At 43.1% G+C, this 18,401-nt stretch overlaps 1 protein-coding gene across 2 annotated transcripts in view; it reads left to right on the forward strand.

Moving 5' to 3' along the window:
• The window catches only part of EBF2 (EBF transcription factor 2), a 263,272-nt gene that overhangs the window by 194,095 nt on the left and 50,776 nt on the right, over positions 1-18,401 (forward strand). For both annotated transcript variants that reach the window (XM_082200462.1, XM_082200461.1), the window contains exons 8-10: positions 9,367-9,484; positions 14,334-14,464; positions 16,538-16,664. In XM_082200462.1, coding sequence (XP_082056588.1) covers positions 9,367-9,484; positions 14,334-14,464; positions 16,538-16,664 — 376 coding nt within the window. The remainder of the gene's footprint in view (positions 1-9,366; positions 9,485-14,333; positions 14,465-16,537; positions 16,665-18,401) is intronic.

The following is an 18,401-nucleotide window of genomic DNA, read 5'->3' on the forward strand; positions in this document are numbered from 1 at the left end:
TACATTTGGTTACAATTTAAAATCTTCTCGTAAATATTTCAGACACTGGAATAATTCAGCCTTATTCCCTTGCCACTGAAGTGTGGTCTGGGCTGGCCAGCAAGAGATTAAAATTTATTTCCATTGTTTAAGAGAAAATAATGAAGTGCATCTGACTGGGCTCTCTTATGTCACAGGGGAAATGTTCACTTTGGAGCAGAGTCCCAGCTCCACCCAAATGCACAATGATGAAATCTATTGGCACATGAAAGCAACACATTTTGTGGCGGGAATGCGAGTACAGCATTAATGCGCAGTATGACAGGCACCTTTTGGAATGAATTAAGTTCATCTTGAGAAGACAAAGCATTCTTTCAGTCAGCATAAGATTCTCCCAGAGAGCAGGTTTCCCTTCTGTGGGCCAAGAACAGTTTTGTCAGCTGTTAAAGCCAGAAATTCTCTTTCTGAAAGTGGGACACACAGGTTTGAGAATATTCCCACACAGGGTTAGCTTTTTATTCTTTAATGAATTCATATTGGCCTATGGAATATGGGTGCTTCAAAAATTCTCCTCTGAATTTCTCTGTGGATTTTTGAGGTCTGGAGTATCTTGCCTTCCTTCTCTTCCCCCCTTTCTTTTTTCATAAATTATTATTATTATTATTAAAGATTTTCTTGATTTGCAAAAGTGTATGCAATGTCTCTTGTATATTTCCCCCCCCCATGTAACATTTTTACAAATCAGTTTCATTTGTTGAGACATTGGGAAGAAAAGGGGGAAAGGGGGGAGATGGGGGGTCAGGTGGTGATGTTTCTATTTTACTTACTATATGTAGGGTTTGGTGTCAGCGTTGCTTGTGCAGGTTCTTTGCTGTTCACTTGTGTTCCTTTGGTGGTGAGAGAGCTTGGGGTTGGCCGAGGGTGTGGTTATTCATTTGTGGTTGGATGTGGTGGTCTTTGTTTTCATTTGTGTGGGGGTGGGGGTGGGGGGTGTTTTGGATCAGGTTAGCCATACTGATTTGTATGCCGTTGGTGGATTTTTGTCATTGTCTTGTTGGGCTGTGTATGTGATAAAAGGGAGCCATACCGGGGTGAAGGCGTCTTCTTCTATTTGTCCCCATGTCAGTTTCAGTTTATTGGTTAATTTTTCTAGTAGGGCTGTTTCCCATACTATCTGGTACCATTGGTCCATGCTTACTCCTGACAGGTTTCTCCAGTGTCTGGCTATGATGCTTCTGGCTGCTGTCTTGTCTTCCTTCTAAAGTTAACTGATGCACTGGCCAAACTCCATTATTTAAAATTGTAAATAAATTTTAAAATTTTGTACTAAGAGGAACCCTACTGGATCAGGCCAAGGGTCTATCTAGTTCAGCAATCCATTTATACACTGGCTAATGAGATGCCCATGAGAACCTAAGCATGAAGCCCCCTCCCTACTTTCAGTTCCCAGAGACTGATGTTCAGAAGCATACTGCCTCCCGCAATCAAGGAAGAATGTAGCTATCATGGTTAGTAGCCAGTGACAGCCTTCTCCTTCTCCGTGAATTTGTCTAATCCTCTTTTAAAGCCATCCAGATTGGTGGCCATCACTACAACTTGTGGGAGCCAATCCCACAGTTTAACCATTCACTGTGTGAAGAAGTACTTTATCTGTCCTGAATCTTCCAACATTCAGCTTCACTGGATGTCCCTGAATTCTAGTATAATTAGTTTTGACTTTTTAATCTTAATCCTTCAGGGGAACTCTTGGGGCATTAAGGCCAATGCCAGTCTGGGCTCCATTGGGAATAAGGGCAGAAAATAAATTTAATTAATAAAATAAATAAAAATAGTGGGTGATAATAGAAAAAGCTCTAGGCTGTACTGACAAATAAAAAATGAACAAACCACCAGGTCCAGATGGCATTAAAGAAGTTCTTAACCCAAATGTGAAATTGGTGATTTTCTTACAAAAAAAGTAAGTTAAATATCCATACCTTAAGATTAATACCCATACCTGACCAATAACACATTATTATTATTATTATTATTATTATTATTATTATTATTATTAGGAATTGAGGTGAGACATTACAGGCCAGTTAGTTTAATATCTTTCTGATAAAACTGGTGAAAAGCTTTGTCAAAGATAGAATTACCAAACATATAGAAGAATAAGTCTTGCCAGCATAGCTTCCTCAACTCCCATCTAACTAACCTTTAGTGTTCTGAGTGGGTAAGTAAGCAGATGGATAGACATTGTGTACTTGGACTTCTGAAAATGTCCCTGAGTAAGATGAACAGTCATGGGGCATGAGAATTGGTTCTCATAGGCTCAGTAACAGGAGGAAGAGAGCAGAGATAAATGGAGAGTTTTGACAGTGGAGGGATGTAGTGGAATCTGTCCAAGACTGTCATTGGGATCTCTGTGTTTTAATTTGTTCATAAATAATTGGGCTGAACGGTGAGCTGGGATTGAGAGGAACCCCAAAGAACCTCTCAAAACTGAGTGAATTGAATTAAAATGAGAAATATGATTCCAATCTAAACAAGTGAGGCAAAAAATTCTAATTTCACACTCACACTGATGGTGTCTGAACTAGTGGCGACTGACCAGGAAAGAGAAGTCATGATAATTCAGTGAAAATGTTGACCCAGTGTGTGGCAGCTGTGAAAAGGGTCAAGTCCATGTTACAAAAGGATTTGAAAACAAGGCTGCCGATATCACGATAGCATTCTAGCAATCTATGGTGTGACCACATTAGGGATACTGTGTGCAGTGGTAGCCACTGCATCCCCAAAAAGATATTGTAGAGGTGGAAATGGTTCAGGAAAGGGCAACCAATATGATCCTGGGGGAGACATAACTCCTGTTTTATGCCACAAGATGTAGTGATGCCCACCACCTTAAAAGAGGTTTGGACAAATACATGGAAAACAAGGCTATCAATGCCTTGTAACTCCAGTGACTATGCTCCTCCTTCAGCAACAGAAGTAGTATGCTGAGGAGCACAAGTGGGAAAGCACTGTTGTGCTAATGTCTTGCTTCCAGGATTCCCATAAGCATCTAGTGAGAACGGAGTGCTGGACTAAATGAGCCTTTGGTCTGATCCACCATGTTATATACTGAAGTTCTCACCCTCTGCCAGCAGGGGGATACTGTAGATAGTTATGCAAATAAGGGATCGAAAGTGACGTTCAGTGATTGGATAGTTTTAAAAAATTGTTACAGTTACATTGTACTGGAGCTCTATATAAGCAGGCTGACTGAACCCTTCAGTTCAGTTCTGTCCTGGCCTGTGAATAAACAAGAGCTGTTTGAAGAATCGCTGTGTCGTCTGATATGTTCACCCACAACTTAACACACCAGGAGATTCTTCTTTCATGTGTATAGGATTGCAGCCTTTGATATTACTTTAGCTATATGGCAGTTACGGCTCCCATGCAGCTAGAGGCAACATTAAAGAGCCCCCTTTTCACAACCATAAAGGGTAAAACCTTAAAAAAAAGTAAAGAAAACTTGATTTTGAGGTGGGAGGAAATAAAAGATGTCTGCTTTTCAGGTAAAATAATTCTGTCTGATTATAAGCAACAGTAGCCCAGTCAATTGCAAAGGAGCTTTCCCCGCTGCCCCATCCTTAACCCCATCTTGTTGTCTTCTGTAAGCTTAAAGACTTAGGTTTCACTCCTGAAAATCTGCTCCCTTCCTCAAAACACTGGGATAGGAGAATGCTGGTAAAACCATTTCCTGTCATTACAGTGTAGACCTGTAATTTGCAAAGGAGCTCCCCATTCCCCCTTCTGATCCTGGATTTTTTACATTAGATAGAGGTGTACGTTTCAGTTTTGCAAAGCTGTTCCCTTTCCTCTACTCCTCTTCCCCACTTTAGCCTCTTCTTTCTATGGGAAGCTTAGAGATATAGTTTCACTTTTAGCAGATGCTTTTCTGCAGGGTTTTTAAAATAAATAAATAAATAAATAAATCTGGTCCACCAAGGCACCATGAAGGGCTTCACCATCCCTGCCTTGCTTTGGACAAACCCAACATCACCTCAACTCAGGATTCAGGATTAGCTTTAGAAAGCCATTCCACTTCCGAATGGGATGGTGTTGCGGCTGGATCACGTGGCCTCCACACACATCGGGGGCCGGCGAAGCCCCGCGATATGGCCCCCGGCCAGCCAACCCAACTGGCCGGGGGGTGGCTTACCCCCCTTTTAAACCGCAGCGCGGCAAGGGGATCTCCCTCTTGTTCCAGCTTCCACAGATCTCCCGCCCTCCCGCCCTCTTTTCATGCATTGACTATATTGGCCTTGCTATGGACCTCGGTTGGTCGCCGTTGAGGGGCCTGGTAGGAATTTTTCCACTTGGCAAATTGGCACTGGCCATTTGGTTTTCGCCTACCTCGTAACAAATGCCACAACTTTGTAAGGTTTGGTGGTTAGGCATTGGTAAAACCTTGTTCAGGGGAGGGGAGGTGTGGCCATCACCTGCCCCTCCATGCTAAAGGGTATTCTGTTAAAGGAATCTGAGGGGCATAGTCTCTGTCCGAAGCCCAGACAGTGGCTAGGGCCATGGCATGACCCTGGGGGAGATCCTAGTTGATGTGCATCAGCAGGGCTCCCCCTACTGGTGGTAAACCCTTGTGAGACTTCCTGCAGGTGGGCAGGAGTCAGATATAGTCAGTTCAGTTCCAGTGCCTAAGCCAATACCACTCACATTCTGTAACCAATAAAGTTGTGGCCTAAATTTTGCCCATTAACCTAAAATATGGTGCCCATGTGTTATTATTCAACATGATGTGGGGGCATGGGTTCTTGACACACAACAAAACCCTCTGGAACATGCAGTTGTTCTGTTTTGATTTCTGCACACTGTGGAGACTGTTGCACCTGCAGAGTTTGCCACAGGAGTAATTTCTTTCCATTTCTTCTGCCTCCCCTCTGCACGTTGATCAAACAAAGCCTCTCTTCCTCCTCACAGAGGGGAGGTATTGTGAGCAGGAACTGTTCCCGCGGCAGCAGGGGGGCATGTTTGGCCCCCTGCGTCATCTCCCAGCTGCCGTGCTGCCCCCTTGGCTGGCCAGCCAGTAGGGCTGGTCTGGGGGAGGGGCTTAGCTGCATTCAAGCAGCTGTGGCAGCCTCCGCGCCACATTCAGCCCTCGGAAGACGACAGATCAAGACCCTGGAAGAGCTCATCATCTTCGGCTGGTTGGGAGTGTGCAGGCAGTGTGAGCCAGGAGGAACAATGGTGGAATTGAACTAAGGAACTAAGGATAATAATAATAATAATAATAATAATAATAATAATAATAATAATAATACCCTGCCCATCTGACTGGGTTTCCCCAGCCACTCTGGGAGAATCCATTCATTGTATGGTTCTGCATCTCAATATGGAGGTGTAGAACTGGAAAATGTGCCAGATAAGACAACCACAATTATAGTGACAGGAGGGGGCTTGATTGAGGTCCTTAGCTTTATGCACAGTGGAGAGAAAGTGAATTGAGAGAGCTTTCTCTCATAATATTAGAATTCAGGGCACTGGCGGAAGAAGAGGAGTGTGGGGGGAGTGTACCGCCCCCGGCAGCGTGATCCCCAGGGTGCCATTGTGCCCCCCCCCCGTGCTGGGCACCACACCCCCGCAGGTGGCGCGCCCCCGGGCAGTGTGCTCCGCCCCGAGACGTGCACCAGCCCCGCCCTCGCCTGCTCTCCGCCACTGATTCAGGGTCATCCAATGAAACTGACCAGAAGGCGATTCAGAATAGACAAGCTGAAGTACTTCTTCACACAGTACTATGGAATTCACTGCCAGAAGATGTAGTTCACATCTTCACCAAATATTTAAAGCAATGTAAAGCATTTGGCTTCCCCTAAAAAAAAATAATCAAAAAGTTGGGGAACTTAGTGGAAGAGGACTTTTGCTCCTGTCCTCTGGTTGTGGGCTTCCCAGAGGCATCCGGTTGTTCTTTAGCAATAAGATACCTGCTGTGTAATAGAATGCATGTCAGTAGAATAATATATTAATGGTTGCACTCATGTACAAATTGCAGCAAGTCAGTGAGCAGGGGCAATATAAGCCCCTGTTCATACATTGTTTGCCAGCAAAACTGGCAAGACGGATATTACAGAAAATGTCTAACTGTTTGTGACTGAATCCCAGATGGGGTGTAGTGGGTTAGAGTGTTGGACTAAGCCCCAAGAGACTGGGGCTCAAATCTCCACTCAGCCATCAAGCTCACTGCGTGATTATTTAGGTCACAGTCAAGTTCACTGGTGCATTTCATTTTTGGTTATTCATAAATTTTTGGTGTGGGATTTGCAGCATTTATTTGCAAATGTTGACGTTCAGGAGCTTTCAGATATTCATTGTTGTTGTTGTTACTACTGCTACTACTAGCATTTCAATTTAGCCATGCTATAACCAATAACACTCAACAAAAAAGCAGCAAAACTAGCATGCATCATTCATATATGACTACTGTCATCATATGATTTGTGCTTTGGAATAAATTCCAGCTTGCAAAAACACCCTGAGAATCATGTTCTGATTCTTGACCAAAACAAGCTTACCAGACACTCTTTAGAAAGGGTGTCCTTTATGTAACTTGATGACTTCATCCTGCTGAATTGCAAGGTGAGCTGTTATGTGCCCCTTGCTTGCACATTTAAGATCTTTAATGCACTGGGTGTTCTTTAATAAATACAGGAGTAGCCAAAAGTCTTAAGAGCATTACAAAAGCTTTGCTGGATCAGATCAAAGGTCCTTCTAGCCCAGCAATCTTTTTCTCCACAGTGGCTAGCTGCTAGCATCTTCCAGCAAGCTCCTCAGCAGGGCACAAAGGCGATACCCTCCCCCTGCTGTTTAAGGGCTTGGCATGTGCTGACTCTCATGCTAGCTAACATCAATGGGGCTTCCCCTCATTTCCCTCAGTGATGCTCTCATTGCTCAGAGCAAGTGCTTCAATTTCTTATTGTCCCAGTTTTAAATTTAGTCCTCCACATTTCCACGTCAGTTTGCAATTTAAATTTTTTAAAAGTCCTCTGGAAAACTGTCAGTATTTTTGTCTGACTTTCTCCTATACAGTTGATATCTGCAAATACCTACATTTCTGCAAAGAAATTTCTACTAACATAATACATTTCTGTATGTTATTTACAGTAATATGCACATGTAAACACATGCTTTTAGTATGTGCATATTTGTACATGTTGCTTTGGCAGACGACTGCTTTGCAAACTTTGGATAGGTTTGAGTTTTGAAGGATCATAGACTCATAGAATCATAGAGCTGGAAGGGACCATGAGCACCATCTAGTCCACTGCCCCCTACAATTCAGCAATCCTTTGCCCAGTGTGGGGCACGTATTCTAACAGTGGTTATTGTTTCAGAAAGTTCACCTTTGAATATGCCCCTGGTACTACTGGTACTATTTCTGTCCTCAAAACAGGCCTGTGAGGTGGGCTAGGAAGAGAAAAAATATCACCAATATCACCCAGTGTGCCGCATAGCTAAATAGGGGTTTGAATGCAGGTATTCCAGGTTCTACTAGGACTCGGGTGGCACTGTGGTCTAAACCACAGAGCCTAGGGCTTGTCAATCAGAAGGTTGGCGGTTCGAATCCCCACGATGGGGTGAGCTCCCATACCTCGGTCCCTGCTCCTGTCAACTTAGCAGTTCCAAAGCACGTCAGAGTGCGAGTAGATAAATAGGTATCGCTCCGGCAGGAAGGTAAATGGCGTTTATATGCACTGCTCTGGTTTTGCCAAAATCGGCTTAGTCATGCTGGCCACATGACCCAGAAGCTGTCTGCGGATAAATGCCGGCTCCCTCGGCCAGTAAAGCAAGATGAGCGCCACAACCCCAGAGTTCTCTGTGACTGGACCTAACGGTCAGGGGTCCCTTTACCCCTTTACCTTTACCTATTCTGGGTTCTAATCTAATTATCTACAACCTCCTCTTACTGAAGCCTAACCTCCACGTAGGTAAGTCCCTCTGCCTCTGCTGTGAGTTTCCATTCCTTTGGTTATGTTTACTACAGCTGTGGGAGTTCTCTGTTTGCTGGAGCCTGACTTTTTGCCAGTGCTGCCTTTGTAAGGGCCAGCTTGTCTGTTCTATTGATTTTCGAAGCTTGATTGGTATTCCATGCTTAGGTGATTTGGGAAAATGTACACAGAGTCCTTGACTTCATAGGCAAATGCCTTTTAAATATGATGTTCCATAATGCTTACAGGTGCAGTATTGCCGATGGCTGCACTTCCCAGGTGTGCATTGAGAAATGGACTTGCTTTGCATAGTAGTTCTTTAGACTGTTCAAAAATGCATGGAGGGGCAGTGGGTTTATTATTTACTTACTATTTATTCCATAAAATTTCTACACTGCTTCAGTGAAAAAAAAACAAACGAAGCATCCAAGCAGTTTGCAAAAAAATGAAATAATGAAAAAAATTACAACAATACTTTAAGAAAACAATACTTTAAAACATGCAAAAAATACTAAAACAGATTAAAATTAAAAACAACTTTCTAAGCATCTGGGTAGGTTTGTCTAAACAATAATGTTTTTACCTGGCACTGAAAAGAATGCTTATTGTTCACCCCACCCACATCACCAATGACTACATGTTAACAGGCTCTGTATATTGCAACTTGCATGTAAAGTAGGAAACATGGCCGCCCTATCAGAAGTAAAAGAGGCAGTGCACCCAAGCAGGACTTTCCCCACTGACTTCCCCCAGTAACTGGTATCTGGAGCTGTGGTACCTCTCATCCTGGATTAGGGACCCTGCTTTTCCCTGAATACGCAGTAGTGCATAGAGCTTGTATGTGCATAAGCTCTGTGATCAATAGATGGCACAGTCCCATCCACCCATCTTTGGGGAAGTGCTGTGGTGTGCAGAAGGTCCCAGGTTCAATAGCTGGCATCTCCAGGCAGGAGAGGGAGGGACTCGTATCTGAATAGCTCAGTTGGTTAGAGTGGTGCTGAAACCCCAGAGAGCCATTGCCAGTCAATGTAGACAGAACTGAACGAGATGGACCAGTGCTCTGACTGACAAGGCTTCTTTTTATATTCATATGTATTCAAAATAGGGCCTTTTAGGACGTCTGAAAAGAGTTTGTGATACTTTCTGATATAGGAAATGAAATTTAAGGCCATTTGCAGTTTGCTGGCATATTACAATGCCAAGACCCAAGGAGTCTTCCAGTTCTTAGGATGCTTTGCTAAATGAAATTAATGCAAGGCAGAAAGATCTTGTCCCTCAATGAAGGAATAAGCCCCGCAGGACACAATTTCATTTTGCCAAAATAGAATAGAATTTTAAACTCAGCTGATTAATTAATGCATCAAACACGGATCTCTGAAAGTAATTTGTCTGCCTTGTCTTCCCCTGCCTTTTTAATACGCAGGTTGTGTTATCAACAACGGTGAATGTCGATGGGCACGTACTGGCGGTATCTGACAACATGTTTGTTCACAACAACTCAAAACACGGACGGAGGGCGAGAAGGCTTGATCCGTCTGAAGGTATGGCCCTTTATCTGGGGTGGGGATGGGGAAGGAAAGGGAAGTATTGTCCAAAATATGTCACATAATCAAGGTGGAGAGAAAACAGCAGTGTGTGCAAGATGAAGAAGGAATGCAAATGCTATTTACCAGGGAGACACCTGATTTTCTGGTAATTGTCCCAAGTAACTCCCTATAGCTATTTTACCCCTCTTTTCCTTTTGAAAATGTTTAAAGGTCTCTTTTAAAAATTGTGTTGCCGTGGGCAGCTGGAGTTACCAATCATCAACCCTTCCTCACCCCCCTCTGTGTCTTCAAACATTAACAATGCAATCCTATACAGAGCAAGCATAGCCTTTTTACTTACTCTCGGGCACCTCAATGGTTCTTAATTCCAAGAAAACCTGCACAGGGTTGTGTTTTAAATCCCAGATTGGAGGCATGGTGGCTGCACCCTATCTTTAGTGAAAATCTAAACGTGCACACATAAGCACTAGGTCTCACTCATCCCAGCTGGAAAGGTCATTTTTGAATTGTTGCTTGCAAATACATATTTCTCCTATGTTGGGGCAAGAAACCCTTTTCAGCCAGAGGGTTGCATTCCCTTCTGGACAACCACCCAAGGGCCACTTCCCAGTGGTGAGTGGGGCAAAAAGCAAAAGAGGGCAGAGCAACAAACGTAAAAGTTATTTTTGGACAGTAGGCTGGTTTCTACACAAACTCACACACTCCTTGGTATCCTCCATCCAGATGAGCAAATTAAGGCAAGGAATAGCTTGCATTCCAAGGAAATCTATTCCATTAATATCACATGTTAGCTTGGCCCTCCTCTGTAGTGTGTAGTTGAGCAATTAGTTTGGCTAATTTACTAATGTTGCTAAGATCCGAAGGGAAAAGCATCTGCTTTCCATGCAGAAGATCCCAGGTCTAGGCCCTGGCATCGCCAGGTAGGGATGGAAGAGATCCTAGTCTGAAATCCTGGACAGCCACTGACAGTCAGTATAGACAATAGGTGGACCAATGGTCTGATTAAATATAAGGAAAAGGCCATAACTTGAATATGGAAAATTCCAACTTCAATCCCTGCTATCTCCTCATATGGTTGGGAGAAAGCCTGATCTGATATCCTGGGAAGCCTCTGCCAGTCAGTGTACTGCTCTGGATGGACCAATCAGTGTATTGTGACAGTTCCCCATGTTCCCATCAGCTTATGGATTACCTTGCTTTTATAAGGAGGCAACCCTTGTGAGTGAGATCAGCAACCTGCATAACATCTAAAGTTGACCAATCCTTTTGTATCATTAAAATCTGGCGGTCTCACTCTGCATTCTAGTTGCTTCTTCAGGACAGAGCAGCTGAGAGGCAATGTGCTAAATATTCCACAAAAGAATTTCAGACTTCGTTGCTCAGCTGGGCTTGACTTGATTTTGAGCAAATCAAGCAACATGACATCTTAGTTAAACAGAAATGTAACAGCACAAGATGTGTATGAAAAAGTGTCAGCCGTTCCCTTAAACAAACTGCGGGAAACGTAACAATGCGCAGAAGGGAACTGACACTAATTGATTTTCGTTTGTTTGGCTAAGCGAGGAATCACCATCGTCTGCAGGCTGTATTTTCAAGCAATTACAAATCACTGGATCTGCTAAGCTTCAAATTGGATAATCGCCTACACTCTTGCCAGCCCCATTCTGGCACCAGTTAAAAATAACTAGAGAAGCCCCTCTTGGCCCTCTCCTTGCAGCTAGTGAAAGTGAGAAGACTTTGTGACGTTACGAGAAGAGACAAGTTAGTCTATTATTTCATTAGGGTGTTTTGTTGCGTCCCTCCCTTTTAAAATGTGCCCTGCATCAACCTAAAGGAGAATTAATGAACTGGAAGAAAATGATTGAATCAGTAAAGAATTCGGAGCAGTGTTAATTCTCCCCCAGCGGGCAGTGAAATGGTAGAAGGAAACTCCCAAGATTCCAAAGCTAGGAAGCCTTCCAGTTTTTCCTTGACTGATTGAATGTGATTGACTGGCTGTTCAAAGGAGTCTCGTATTTTTGGAGCCCTGCCAAAGCTCCCTTCCACCTCTGACCTTGTCAACATTGGGAATGGAGTGATGGATTGACTTTGGTTATGGACTGGAAAACCATATTGGGATCTTGATGGGATGTATAGTCCAGAGGCCCTGAACGTATGAAAGAGGTTGGAGGGAGGGGGAGTGTGTGTGTGTGTAGAGGGAAATACCCTATCCTATGAAAGCCAGAAATTCTTAAAATGAATTTTATTACCTATGATCTATTTATTACATTTGTATACAGCTCTTCAGTTTATATCCCCCTGGATGGCTTGGGGGTGGGAAGGGGGGGTAACACAGTCATTAAAATGTATATACACCAGGGACAAAACACAAGATGTAAAATGTAGATATCTCTTGTAGTAATAGTGGGATGAATGCAGGAGATTTTTTTATTTTTATTTTTACTTATGCAAACCATTAATAAACCCAGCCTATTGATACCTACTTGTTTTTATTTATTTTTTAAATTATATTGCACCATCAAATTCCCTGGGGCGTCACAGAGTTGAACTTGCTTCTGAGTAGACACGGATAGGATTGCACTCTTGCAAGCTTAAGAATGTAATCCTAAGCACACTTACTAGGAAGTCACACTTATAGCAGGACTTGCTTCCAAGCAAAAATGTACAGGACTACAGTGAAAATGCTTAATATAAATGTTGTGTATTGTTATTAGCCTGTCGACACTGATGCTTATATTTCTACTTGGTGCTGCCTTATGCTGGTTCAAGACCACTGATGCATCTAATCAATTACTATCAGTTTTGACTGGCAGCTGACTCTCAGGGCTCTCAGGCAGGGGTTTCTCACCATCCTGCTACCTGAGCTCTTTTAACTCAAGATGCCATGAAGGAGCCTGGGACATCCCACATGCAAAACATGTGACCTACCGCTGAGCTAATTCATACTTCACTGCAGCTGGCTCTGTTGCCCCTCCAGTCGGACAGATATTAACATTTTGTGGACTGGTGCAAGGCAACATGATTCCCCAGCTGTCACCTTACCAGCACCAGAAGTTTAACTTCTAGCAGGGAATGTACGAAGTTATTCTGCAATGAATATCCTACACACTCACTAGAAGGGCATATCTGAACGAGGGATGGGGGTCAGAATCCACTTTGCTTCTCATTTTGACATGAATCTACCTCATCCACACTTCCTGAAACAGTATACATGTGTAAATACAGCTCTCCTTCAAAATGCATCCTCCTCCAAAGTTTGCAGTACTGTTCTCCAACCAAAAAATGCATTCTAAAACTGAACTTTTGCAAGGACTGTTTTTCTTAAGAACAATAATAACAATGCAAACTGATGTGGGAATCTAGTAAACTGAATGCAAGACTGGCGGGGGGGAGGGGGATAGAAGCTGAGAGAAACAGAGTTGGCCATCCCTAGTAAGAGCATAAAAACACAAGAAGTGTTTTGCTGGGGCAAACTATGCAGTTCAGTACCCCATTTTCTAGAGTGGTCAACTAGATGCATTCATGAAATGAAATCCATAGTTAAACTATGTGCCCTGTGAAGAAAAGGCTTTGTTTTGTGTGTCCAGAATTTCCCACCACATTGTGTGACCCCTGGCAAGGCTGGCCCAGGACATTTTGCTGCCTGAGGCAAAGGAGAAGGTTGTGCCCTTCTCCCCATCCCATATGCGGAAGCTGAGCGGACTGTCCGTTGAATGGTGATGAAAGAGCATCCTCCATCACACCTGAGATGGCTTGCTGGATTAGAGAGCACAAGGCAGGGCAGCTTGGAAGCATAGGGCCACATGTGTGGCACAACAGAGGGGAAAGCGCACACACACACCCCTGCTCATCCACTGCCCTAGTGGTGGGGCTGACCCAGGCTCCAGGTTCGATTATTAATTAAGAGAGAGGCAGAAAAAATGTCTCTTCATTCACTTTCTCAATGATGCATCATTTTATGTATACACACCCTTGCCTCCCCCCCCCCCCAAATCCAGAAGCCCAAATGTTTTCATAGGGGAGTTTTTCTCCAGCTCCTTAATATTTTGTGTTGCCCTTTTCTTCCCCATGGTGAATTTGTACCCTAGATTTGTATGAAAGCATTGCAATTTTATTTCCAGTTCTTTTTTTACTGATGCCTTACATGAGATTCATCTTTTTCACAGGCTAGGGATGTCTAAGGGATAATTCTCAGCACCCACACCAGACTTCAATTCCCAGAATTCATTAGGGATGTCATAAGAGTTAAACTGGTGTAGAACCAATATATTTTTGTAGTCTGGATCTGCTTCAATTGAATGATAGCAAGTGAACTTTTTAGGATGGCAAAGAAGAATGTAGAAGTTCTCCAGAATCCACAGAGTTTATATCTATGCTATAAAAGCCCAGGGGAGAAAATGTTAACTTTTCTGAAGTTTCTGGCAATAGAACGATTGTTATTTAACCCAACTTTCACTGCTTATATTTACTTTGCTGTTCTCCAGATGTTGTAGGACTCTATCTCCCATCAATCATAGCCAACATGGCTAGTAGCCAGGGGAACATCTGGCCCCCTGAATGTTGCTGGACTATGAGTCCCATCATCCCTGACTCCCACTGACCCATGATGGCTGGGGATGATGGGAAATGGAGTCCAATAACATCTGGAAGTTCCAAAGGTTTTAACCCCTGGAGTAAACAATACTGGCTGCAATCGGTATGTCAAATTGGTATGTTTATATTGTAACAAAATGGAGATGGCTGGAATCTTCCTTGCAGTGTACAATAAAGCTATTAATCTTTGCTAGAAAAGTGACTCTGATGTCTCTTTTTGCCTTCCCTTCCCCTTTCTCCTATCCTGTAGCCACTCCCTGCATCAAAGCAATTAGCCCAAGTGAAGGCTGGACCACAGGGGGAGCAATGGTTATCATTATAGGAGACAACTTCTTTGATGGGCTACAGGTCGTATTTGGGACCATGCTGGTATGGAGTGAGGTAGGTCAGCATGCTTTCTGGTTATTGCTTGCCAAGCTATCCTTCTCAAAGAGCTAAGGTAGCTTGCATTGGTTCTACTGTATTGGCCTGAATATAAGCTGCACTTTTTCTTCCAAATTCTGACCATGAAAAGTTAAAGTGTGGCTTAAATTCATGACCTTACAAAAATTGGCTTTTGCAGTATCGCTGCTGAAACAGACATACTCTAAAACAGAGTGTGAGTGCCTGCGGAATTTTAAGGGAGCAGCTTATATTTGGATATTCTCTCCCCCCCCCCTTGAATTTTAAAGGTGTGGCTTATATTCAGGCCCATACGATATTTATCATTTCTCAGGTGGTAAAATTCAAATGGCATAATCAACGGGTTGCTAACAGAGAGAGAATATCCATTTTTTGTACGATTTTGTACAGTGCATCCCCAGTGTTTCATGATGGGAATGTCCCACTGGGGAGTGTGGCAGTGGTGATGAGGTTGTGTGAGGTTGCTGCAAGGAGAGGGGAGCGCCATAGACCATTGCCATCAACCCAGAGCTCCTTTAACCTCACTTCTGTCTTGCCTCCATCCCTACAAGTGCACTGCCACTGCCAGGGGACACAACTGCCTCTGCGCGCTCTCTCTCACACACACCAATCCATCTCTGCAGTTTGCTGTAGCTTTCATGTTCCTCTAAAGACCTACTTCAAGTGGAGGCATTGGTTTCAGACCACTCATGCCCCCCATGGAAGTGGAGAGACTTAATACAGCTATGGGGGTGGGACAGACAAGCCAAGGTTTTCAGTGGAGGGTTGGCTTAACTTCAGTTTTTATACAAGGTGGCCGAGTGTGCCACTTTACACTTTGAAAAAAGCATTTTGATCAAACAACTTTCTGAAATATATAGTAGATGGTGGAGGGGGGCTTGCGGGAAAAGAGAAGACGAAACTCATAGGCAGCAATGGGCAGAAAAGGAGGAGCTGTTGATGTAGACATCGTGGGCACCAAGACAAGTTGCCTCCCACCCCCCACCCTCTATGCCATGCCTGAAATGGCAGAACAATTTGCCTACCCCCAGGGAAATTCAGACAGTCCTACACAAATCCCACCAACAGTAGCTTTTTTGGGCAGTGCTTTGTCAACATGGCCACACTTGTGCATTAGCTCCATAGAAGAGGTGCAAGGGGGAGGCACAAAGGTGTTGAAAACTGTCACAAATTGTATATACTAAATTTGGAAATGAAAAATAGAACTAGTGAGGACATTTAGTGGATTGGTTCCTCTTATGAAACAAAATCAGGTAATTCAGAACTTTTTTGATCAGGCTTCACATATATAAAAGTTGACCCAAATTATTCAGTACTTAAAACAAAAAGTACTAGAGATGGAGTAAAATTAGTTCAGTTCACGTTTTAATGCAGACCTACTTACCTTCCTGAACTAAGATGTAAACTGAAACACAGCTGAGCTTCCCAAGTCACTTCTCTGAAATTTGTAGTCCAGTTCCTTATGCAAAAATACACACCAAATAGCATATATTAAAGAACACTTGCACACAAAAAGCATATATTAGTGAAATATGCATCCTAGAAAAAATAATTTAAGAAAATGTATTATATATGGGGAAATTGTTTTAGAATGCATATATTAGACAAAATCCATGCAAAAATGTATACTAGAAGAAATGTGAAAATTCATACAAATTGTTCAGACTTTTTTTTTAAAAAAAGCAAATTTATGTGGAAATGGGGCAAGCTCATCTTAAGATTGGATAAAATGATAAACTGAAATGGACAGATTTGTGCATCCCACCTTCATCATTAACCTGAGTAAATAAAGGTGTGTGTTTTGCCCGCTGACCTGGAGAAGTTTCTTTCTGCTGAATTTTAATGTCCATTTTTATGTAGAAAAGGCATGGGGAACCTCTGGCTCTCTAGATGTTGTTGGACTACAACTCCCATCATCTCTGACTATTGGCCAAGGTGGCTGGAGATGATGGGATTTGGAGTCCCACAGAGCAGCACAAACTGAGAATGGTGAAGGGTCCTGTGGAAATGCTTCACCCCTGTTACTTCTTTTCTCTCCTTGAATCTCCCCAGCTGATCACCCCTCACGCCATCCGTGTCCAGACGCCCCCTCGTCACATCCCTGGTGTCGTTGAAGTAACATTATCATATAAATCCAAGCAGTTTTGCAAAGGAGCCCCTGGTAGATTTATTTATACAGGTATGTGAAAACTGTGTATCACAAAGGACTAAGTCCAGGTGACCTATTTGTTTCTAAATTACTAAAGTGTAAAGTTGTGTTGAAAATGGATCTTTTTTTGGGGCGGCGGCAGCAAAATGTAGCTTTTTGTTTCAAAATTGACACTTTTCTTTTCTCCTGCTTTTTTGGCTCTTTCCCAGCATTTGCACTGGTTGCCCCCCACCCCACCCACTGGTTATATTTAGTTGTCCTGAGATTTCACATTGAAGTATCAGAATAAACAGCAGACCATGAGGAAGGACTAGCATCAGCACCAATGTCCTGGGACAGTTGTTGAGGCCCCAGCACCAGAGCAGGGCCCCTGACACCCGTCCACCTGTCCTTCACACCCCCTGCATCATTTTCCAGCCCAACACTATGACTAACACTGCGTAGGGGTATCGCGCTGCCATCCCAAGGTAACTTAGCTCAGGGGTATTGTGGGGAAATGTAAATGGTGACTAGATGCAGCCACAAATCTCTGCTTGGAGCACAGCTCTTGGTAGAGCTGCTGCTGCTGCTGCTGCTGCCATTTTCCCTTGAACCCCACATAGCTGGAGCTGGAGCTGTCACAAGAGTTTTTTGTATTTCTCATGAGTAATAATGATACAAACTAAATGTAGGCCTAATTTATTTCCCTAGGGTGGTCCACCTTTGCCTGGGCTGTATCATTTTGGACTGCAGCTGTGGGATCCCCCGCTTGTACCTTTCTGCATTTCTTTCAGTAACAGTAGAGTTTTGTGGTAGAATGGATTGTGCCAGCACTACTGAGTTTGAACCATTTCAGAGCGCACTGATCCAGTAGTATACTCTCGGGCGTGTATTGGCTCTAGGTATACTCCAGTTTTTTTTTTATATACACACACACACACACACACACACATTATATACAAACAAACCATTTATATAGTCATACCTCGGGTTATAGATGCTTCAGGTTGCATTTTTTCGGGTTACGGACTGCCAAAACCCAGAAGTACCGGAACGGGTTACTTCCGGATTTTGGCGGTCACGCATCTGTTTGATCTTCCATTCTATTTCCTGATTCATCATTTTCATGTATTGTACTTGATATAACTTTATTTCTTTCAAAATCTCCTGGGACTTTGGTTTCACCCTCAATTTCTTCTCTCCTTCCTTTATTTTTTCCAGAATTTTATCTTTTTTCTCATTTTGCATTCTCTTCTTAATTGCCTTCTGTTGTATCAAAAATCCTCTCATGACAGCTTTACTTGCATCCCAGATTACTCTTTTTTCCACAGTAGTGTTCATATTTATCTCAAAATAGTCTCTCAAAGTTTTTTGGGCCTTCTTAGTAACTTCTTCATTCCTAAACAAAGAGTCATTCATTCTCCATCTAAAGGAACCAATTGGCATCAATTTCATTTCCATCTTCACAGCATTATGATCGGAGCAGGTCTTGGGACAAATTTCAACTTTACTAGTCTTCGGGGCCAGTCCTCTAGTTACCCAAATTTGGTCAATTCTTGTCCAGATAAAAGGCACTCTTTGCCACAAAAGGCAGGCCTCATGCTCAGCTCATGCGTTTCACAGAGGCATCAGGCTGGCCACTGGAGGAGGAAACCAGGTGCTTGATAGATACAACAATCTGATCCAGTAGAATTCTTAATACTCATAATAGCAGATAATATTTTTGGTTTTTCATATAGAAAATATGGGTGTAAATAGAAGTTCTGCACAAGCAGATTCTGCTTATAT

The sequence above is a fragment of the Podarcis vaucheri genome (genome assembly GCF_965113315.1).
Source record: "Podarcis vaucheri genome assembly, chromosome: 15".
Lineage (NCBI taxonomy): Eukaryota > Metazoa > Chordata > Lepidosauria > Squamata > Lacertidae > Podarcis > Podarcis vaucheri.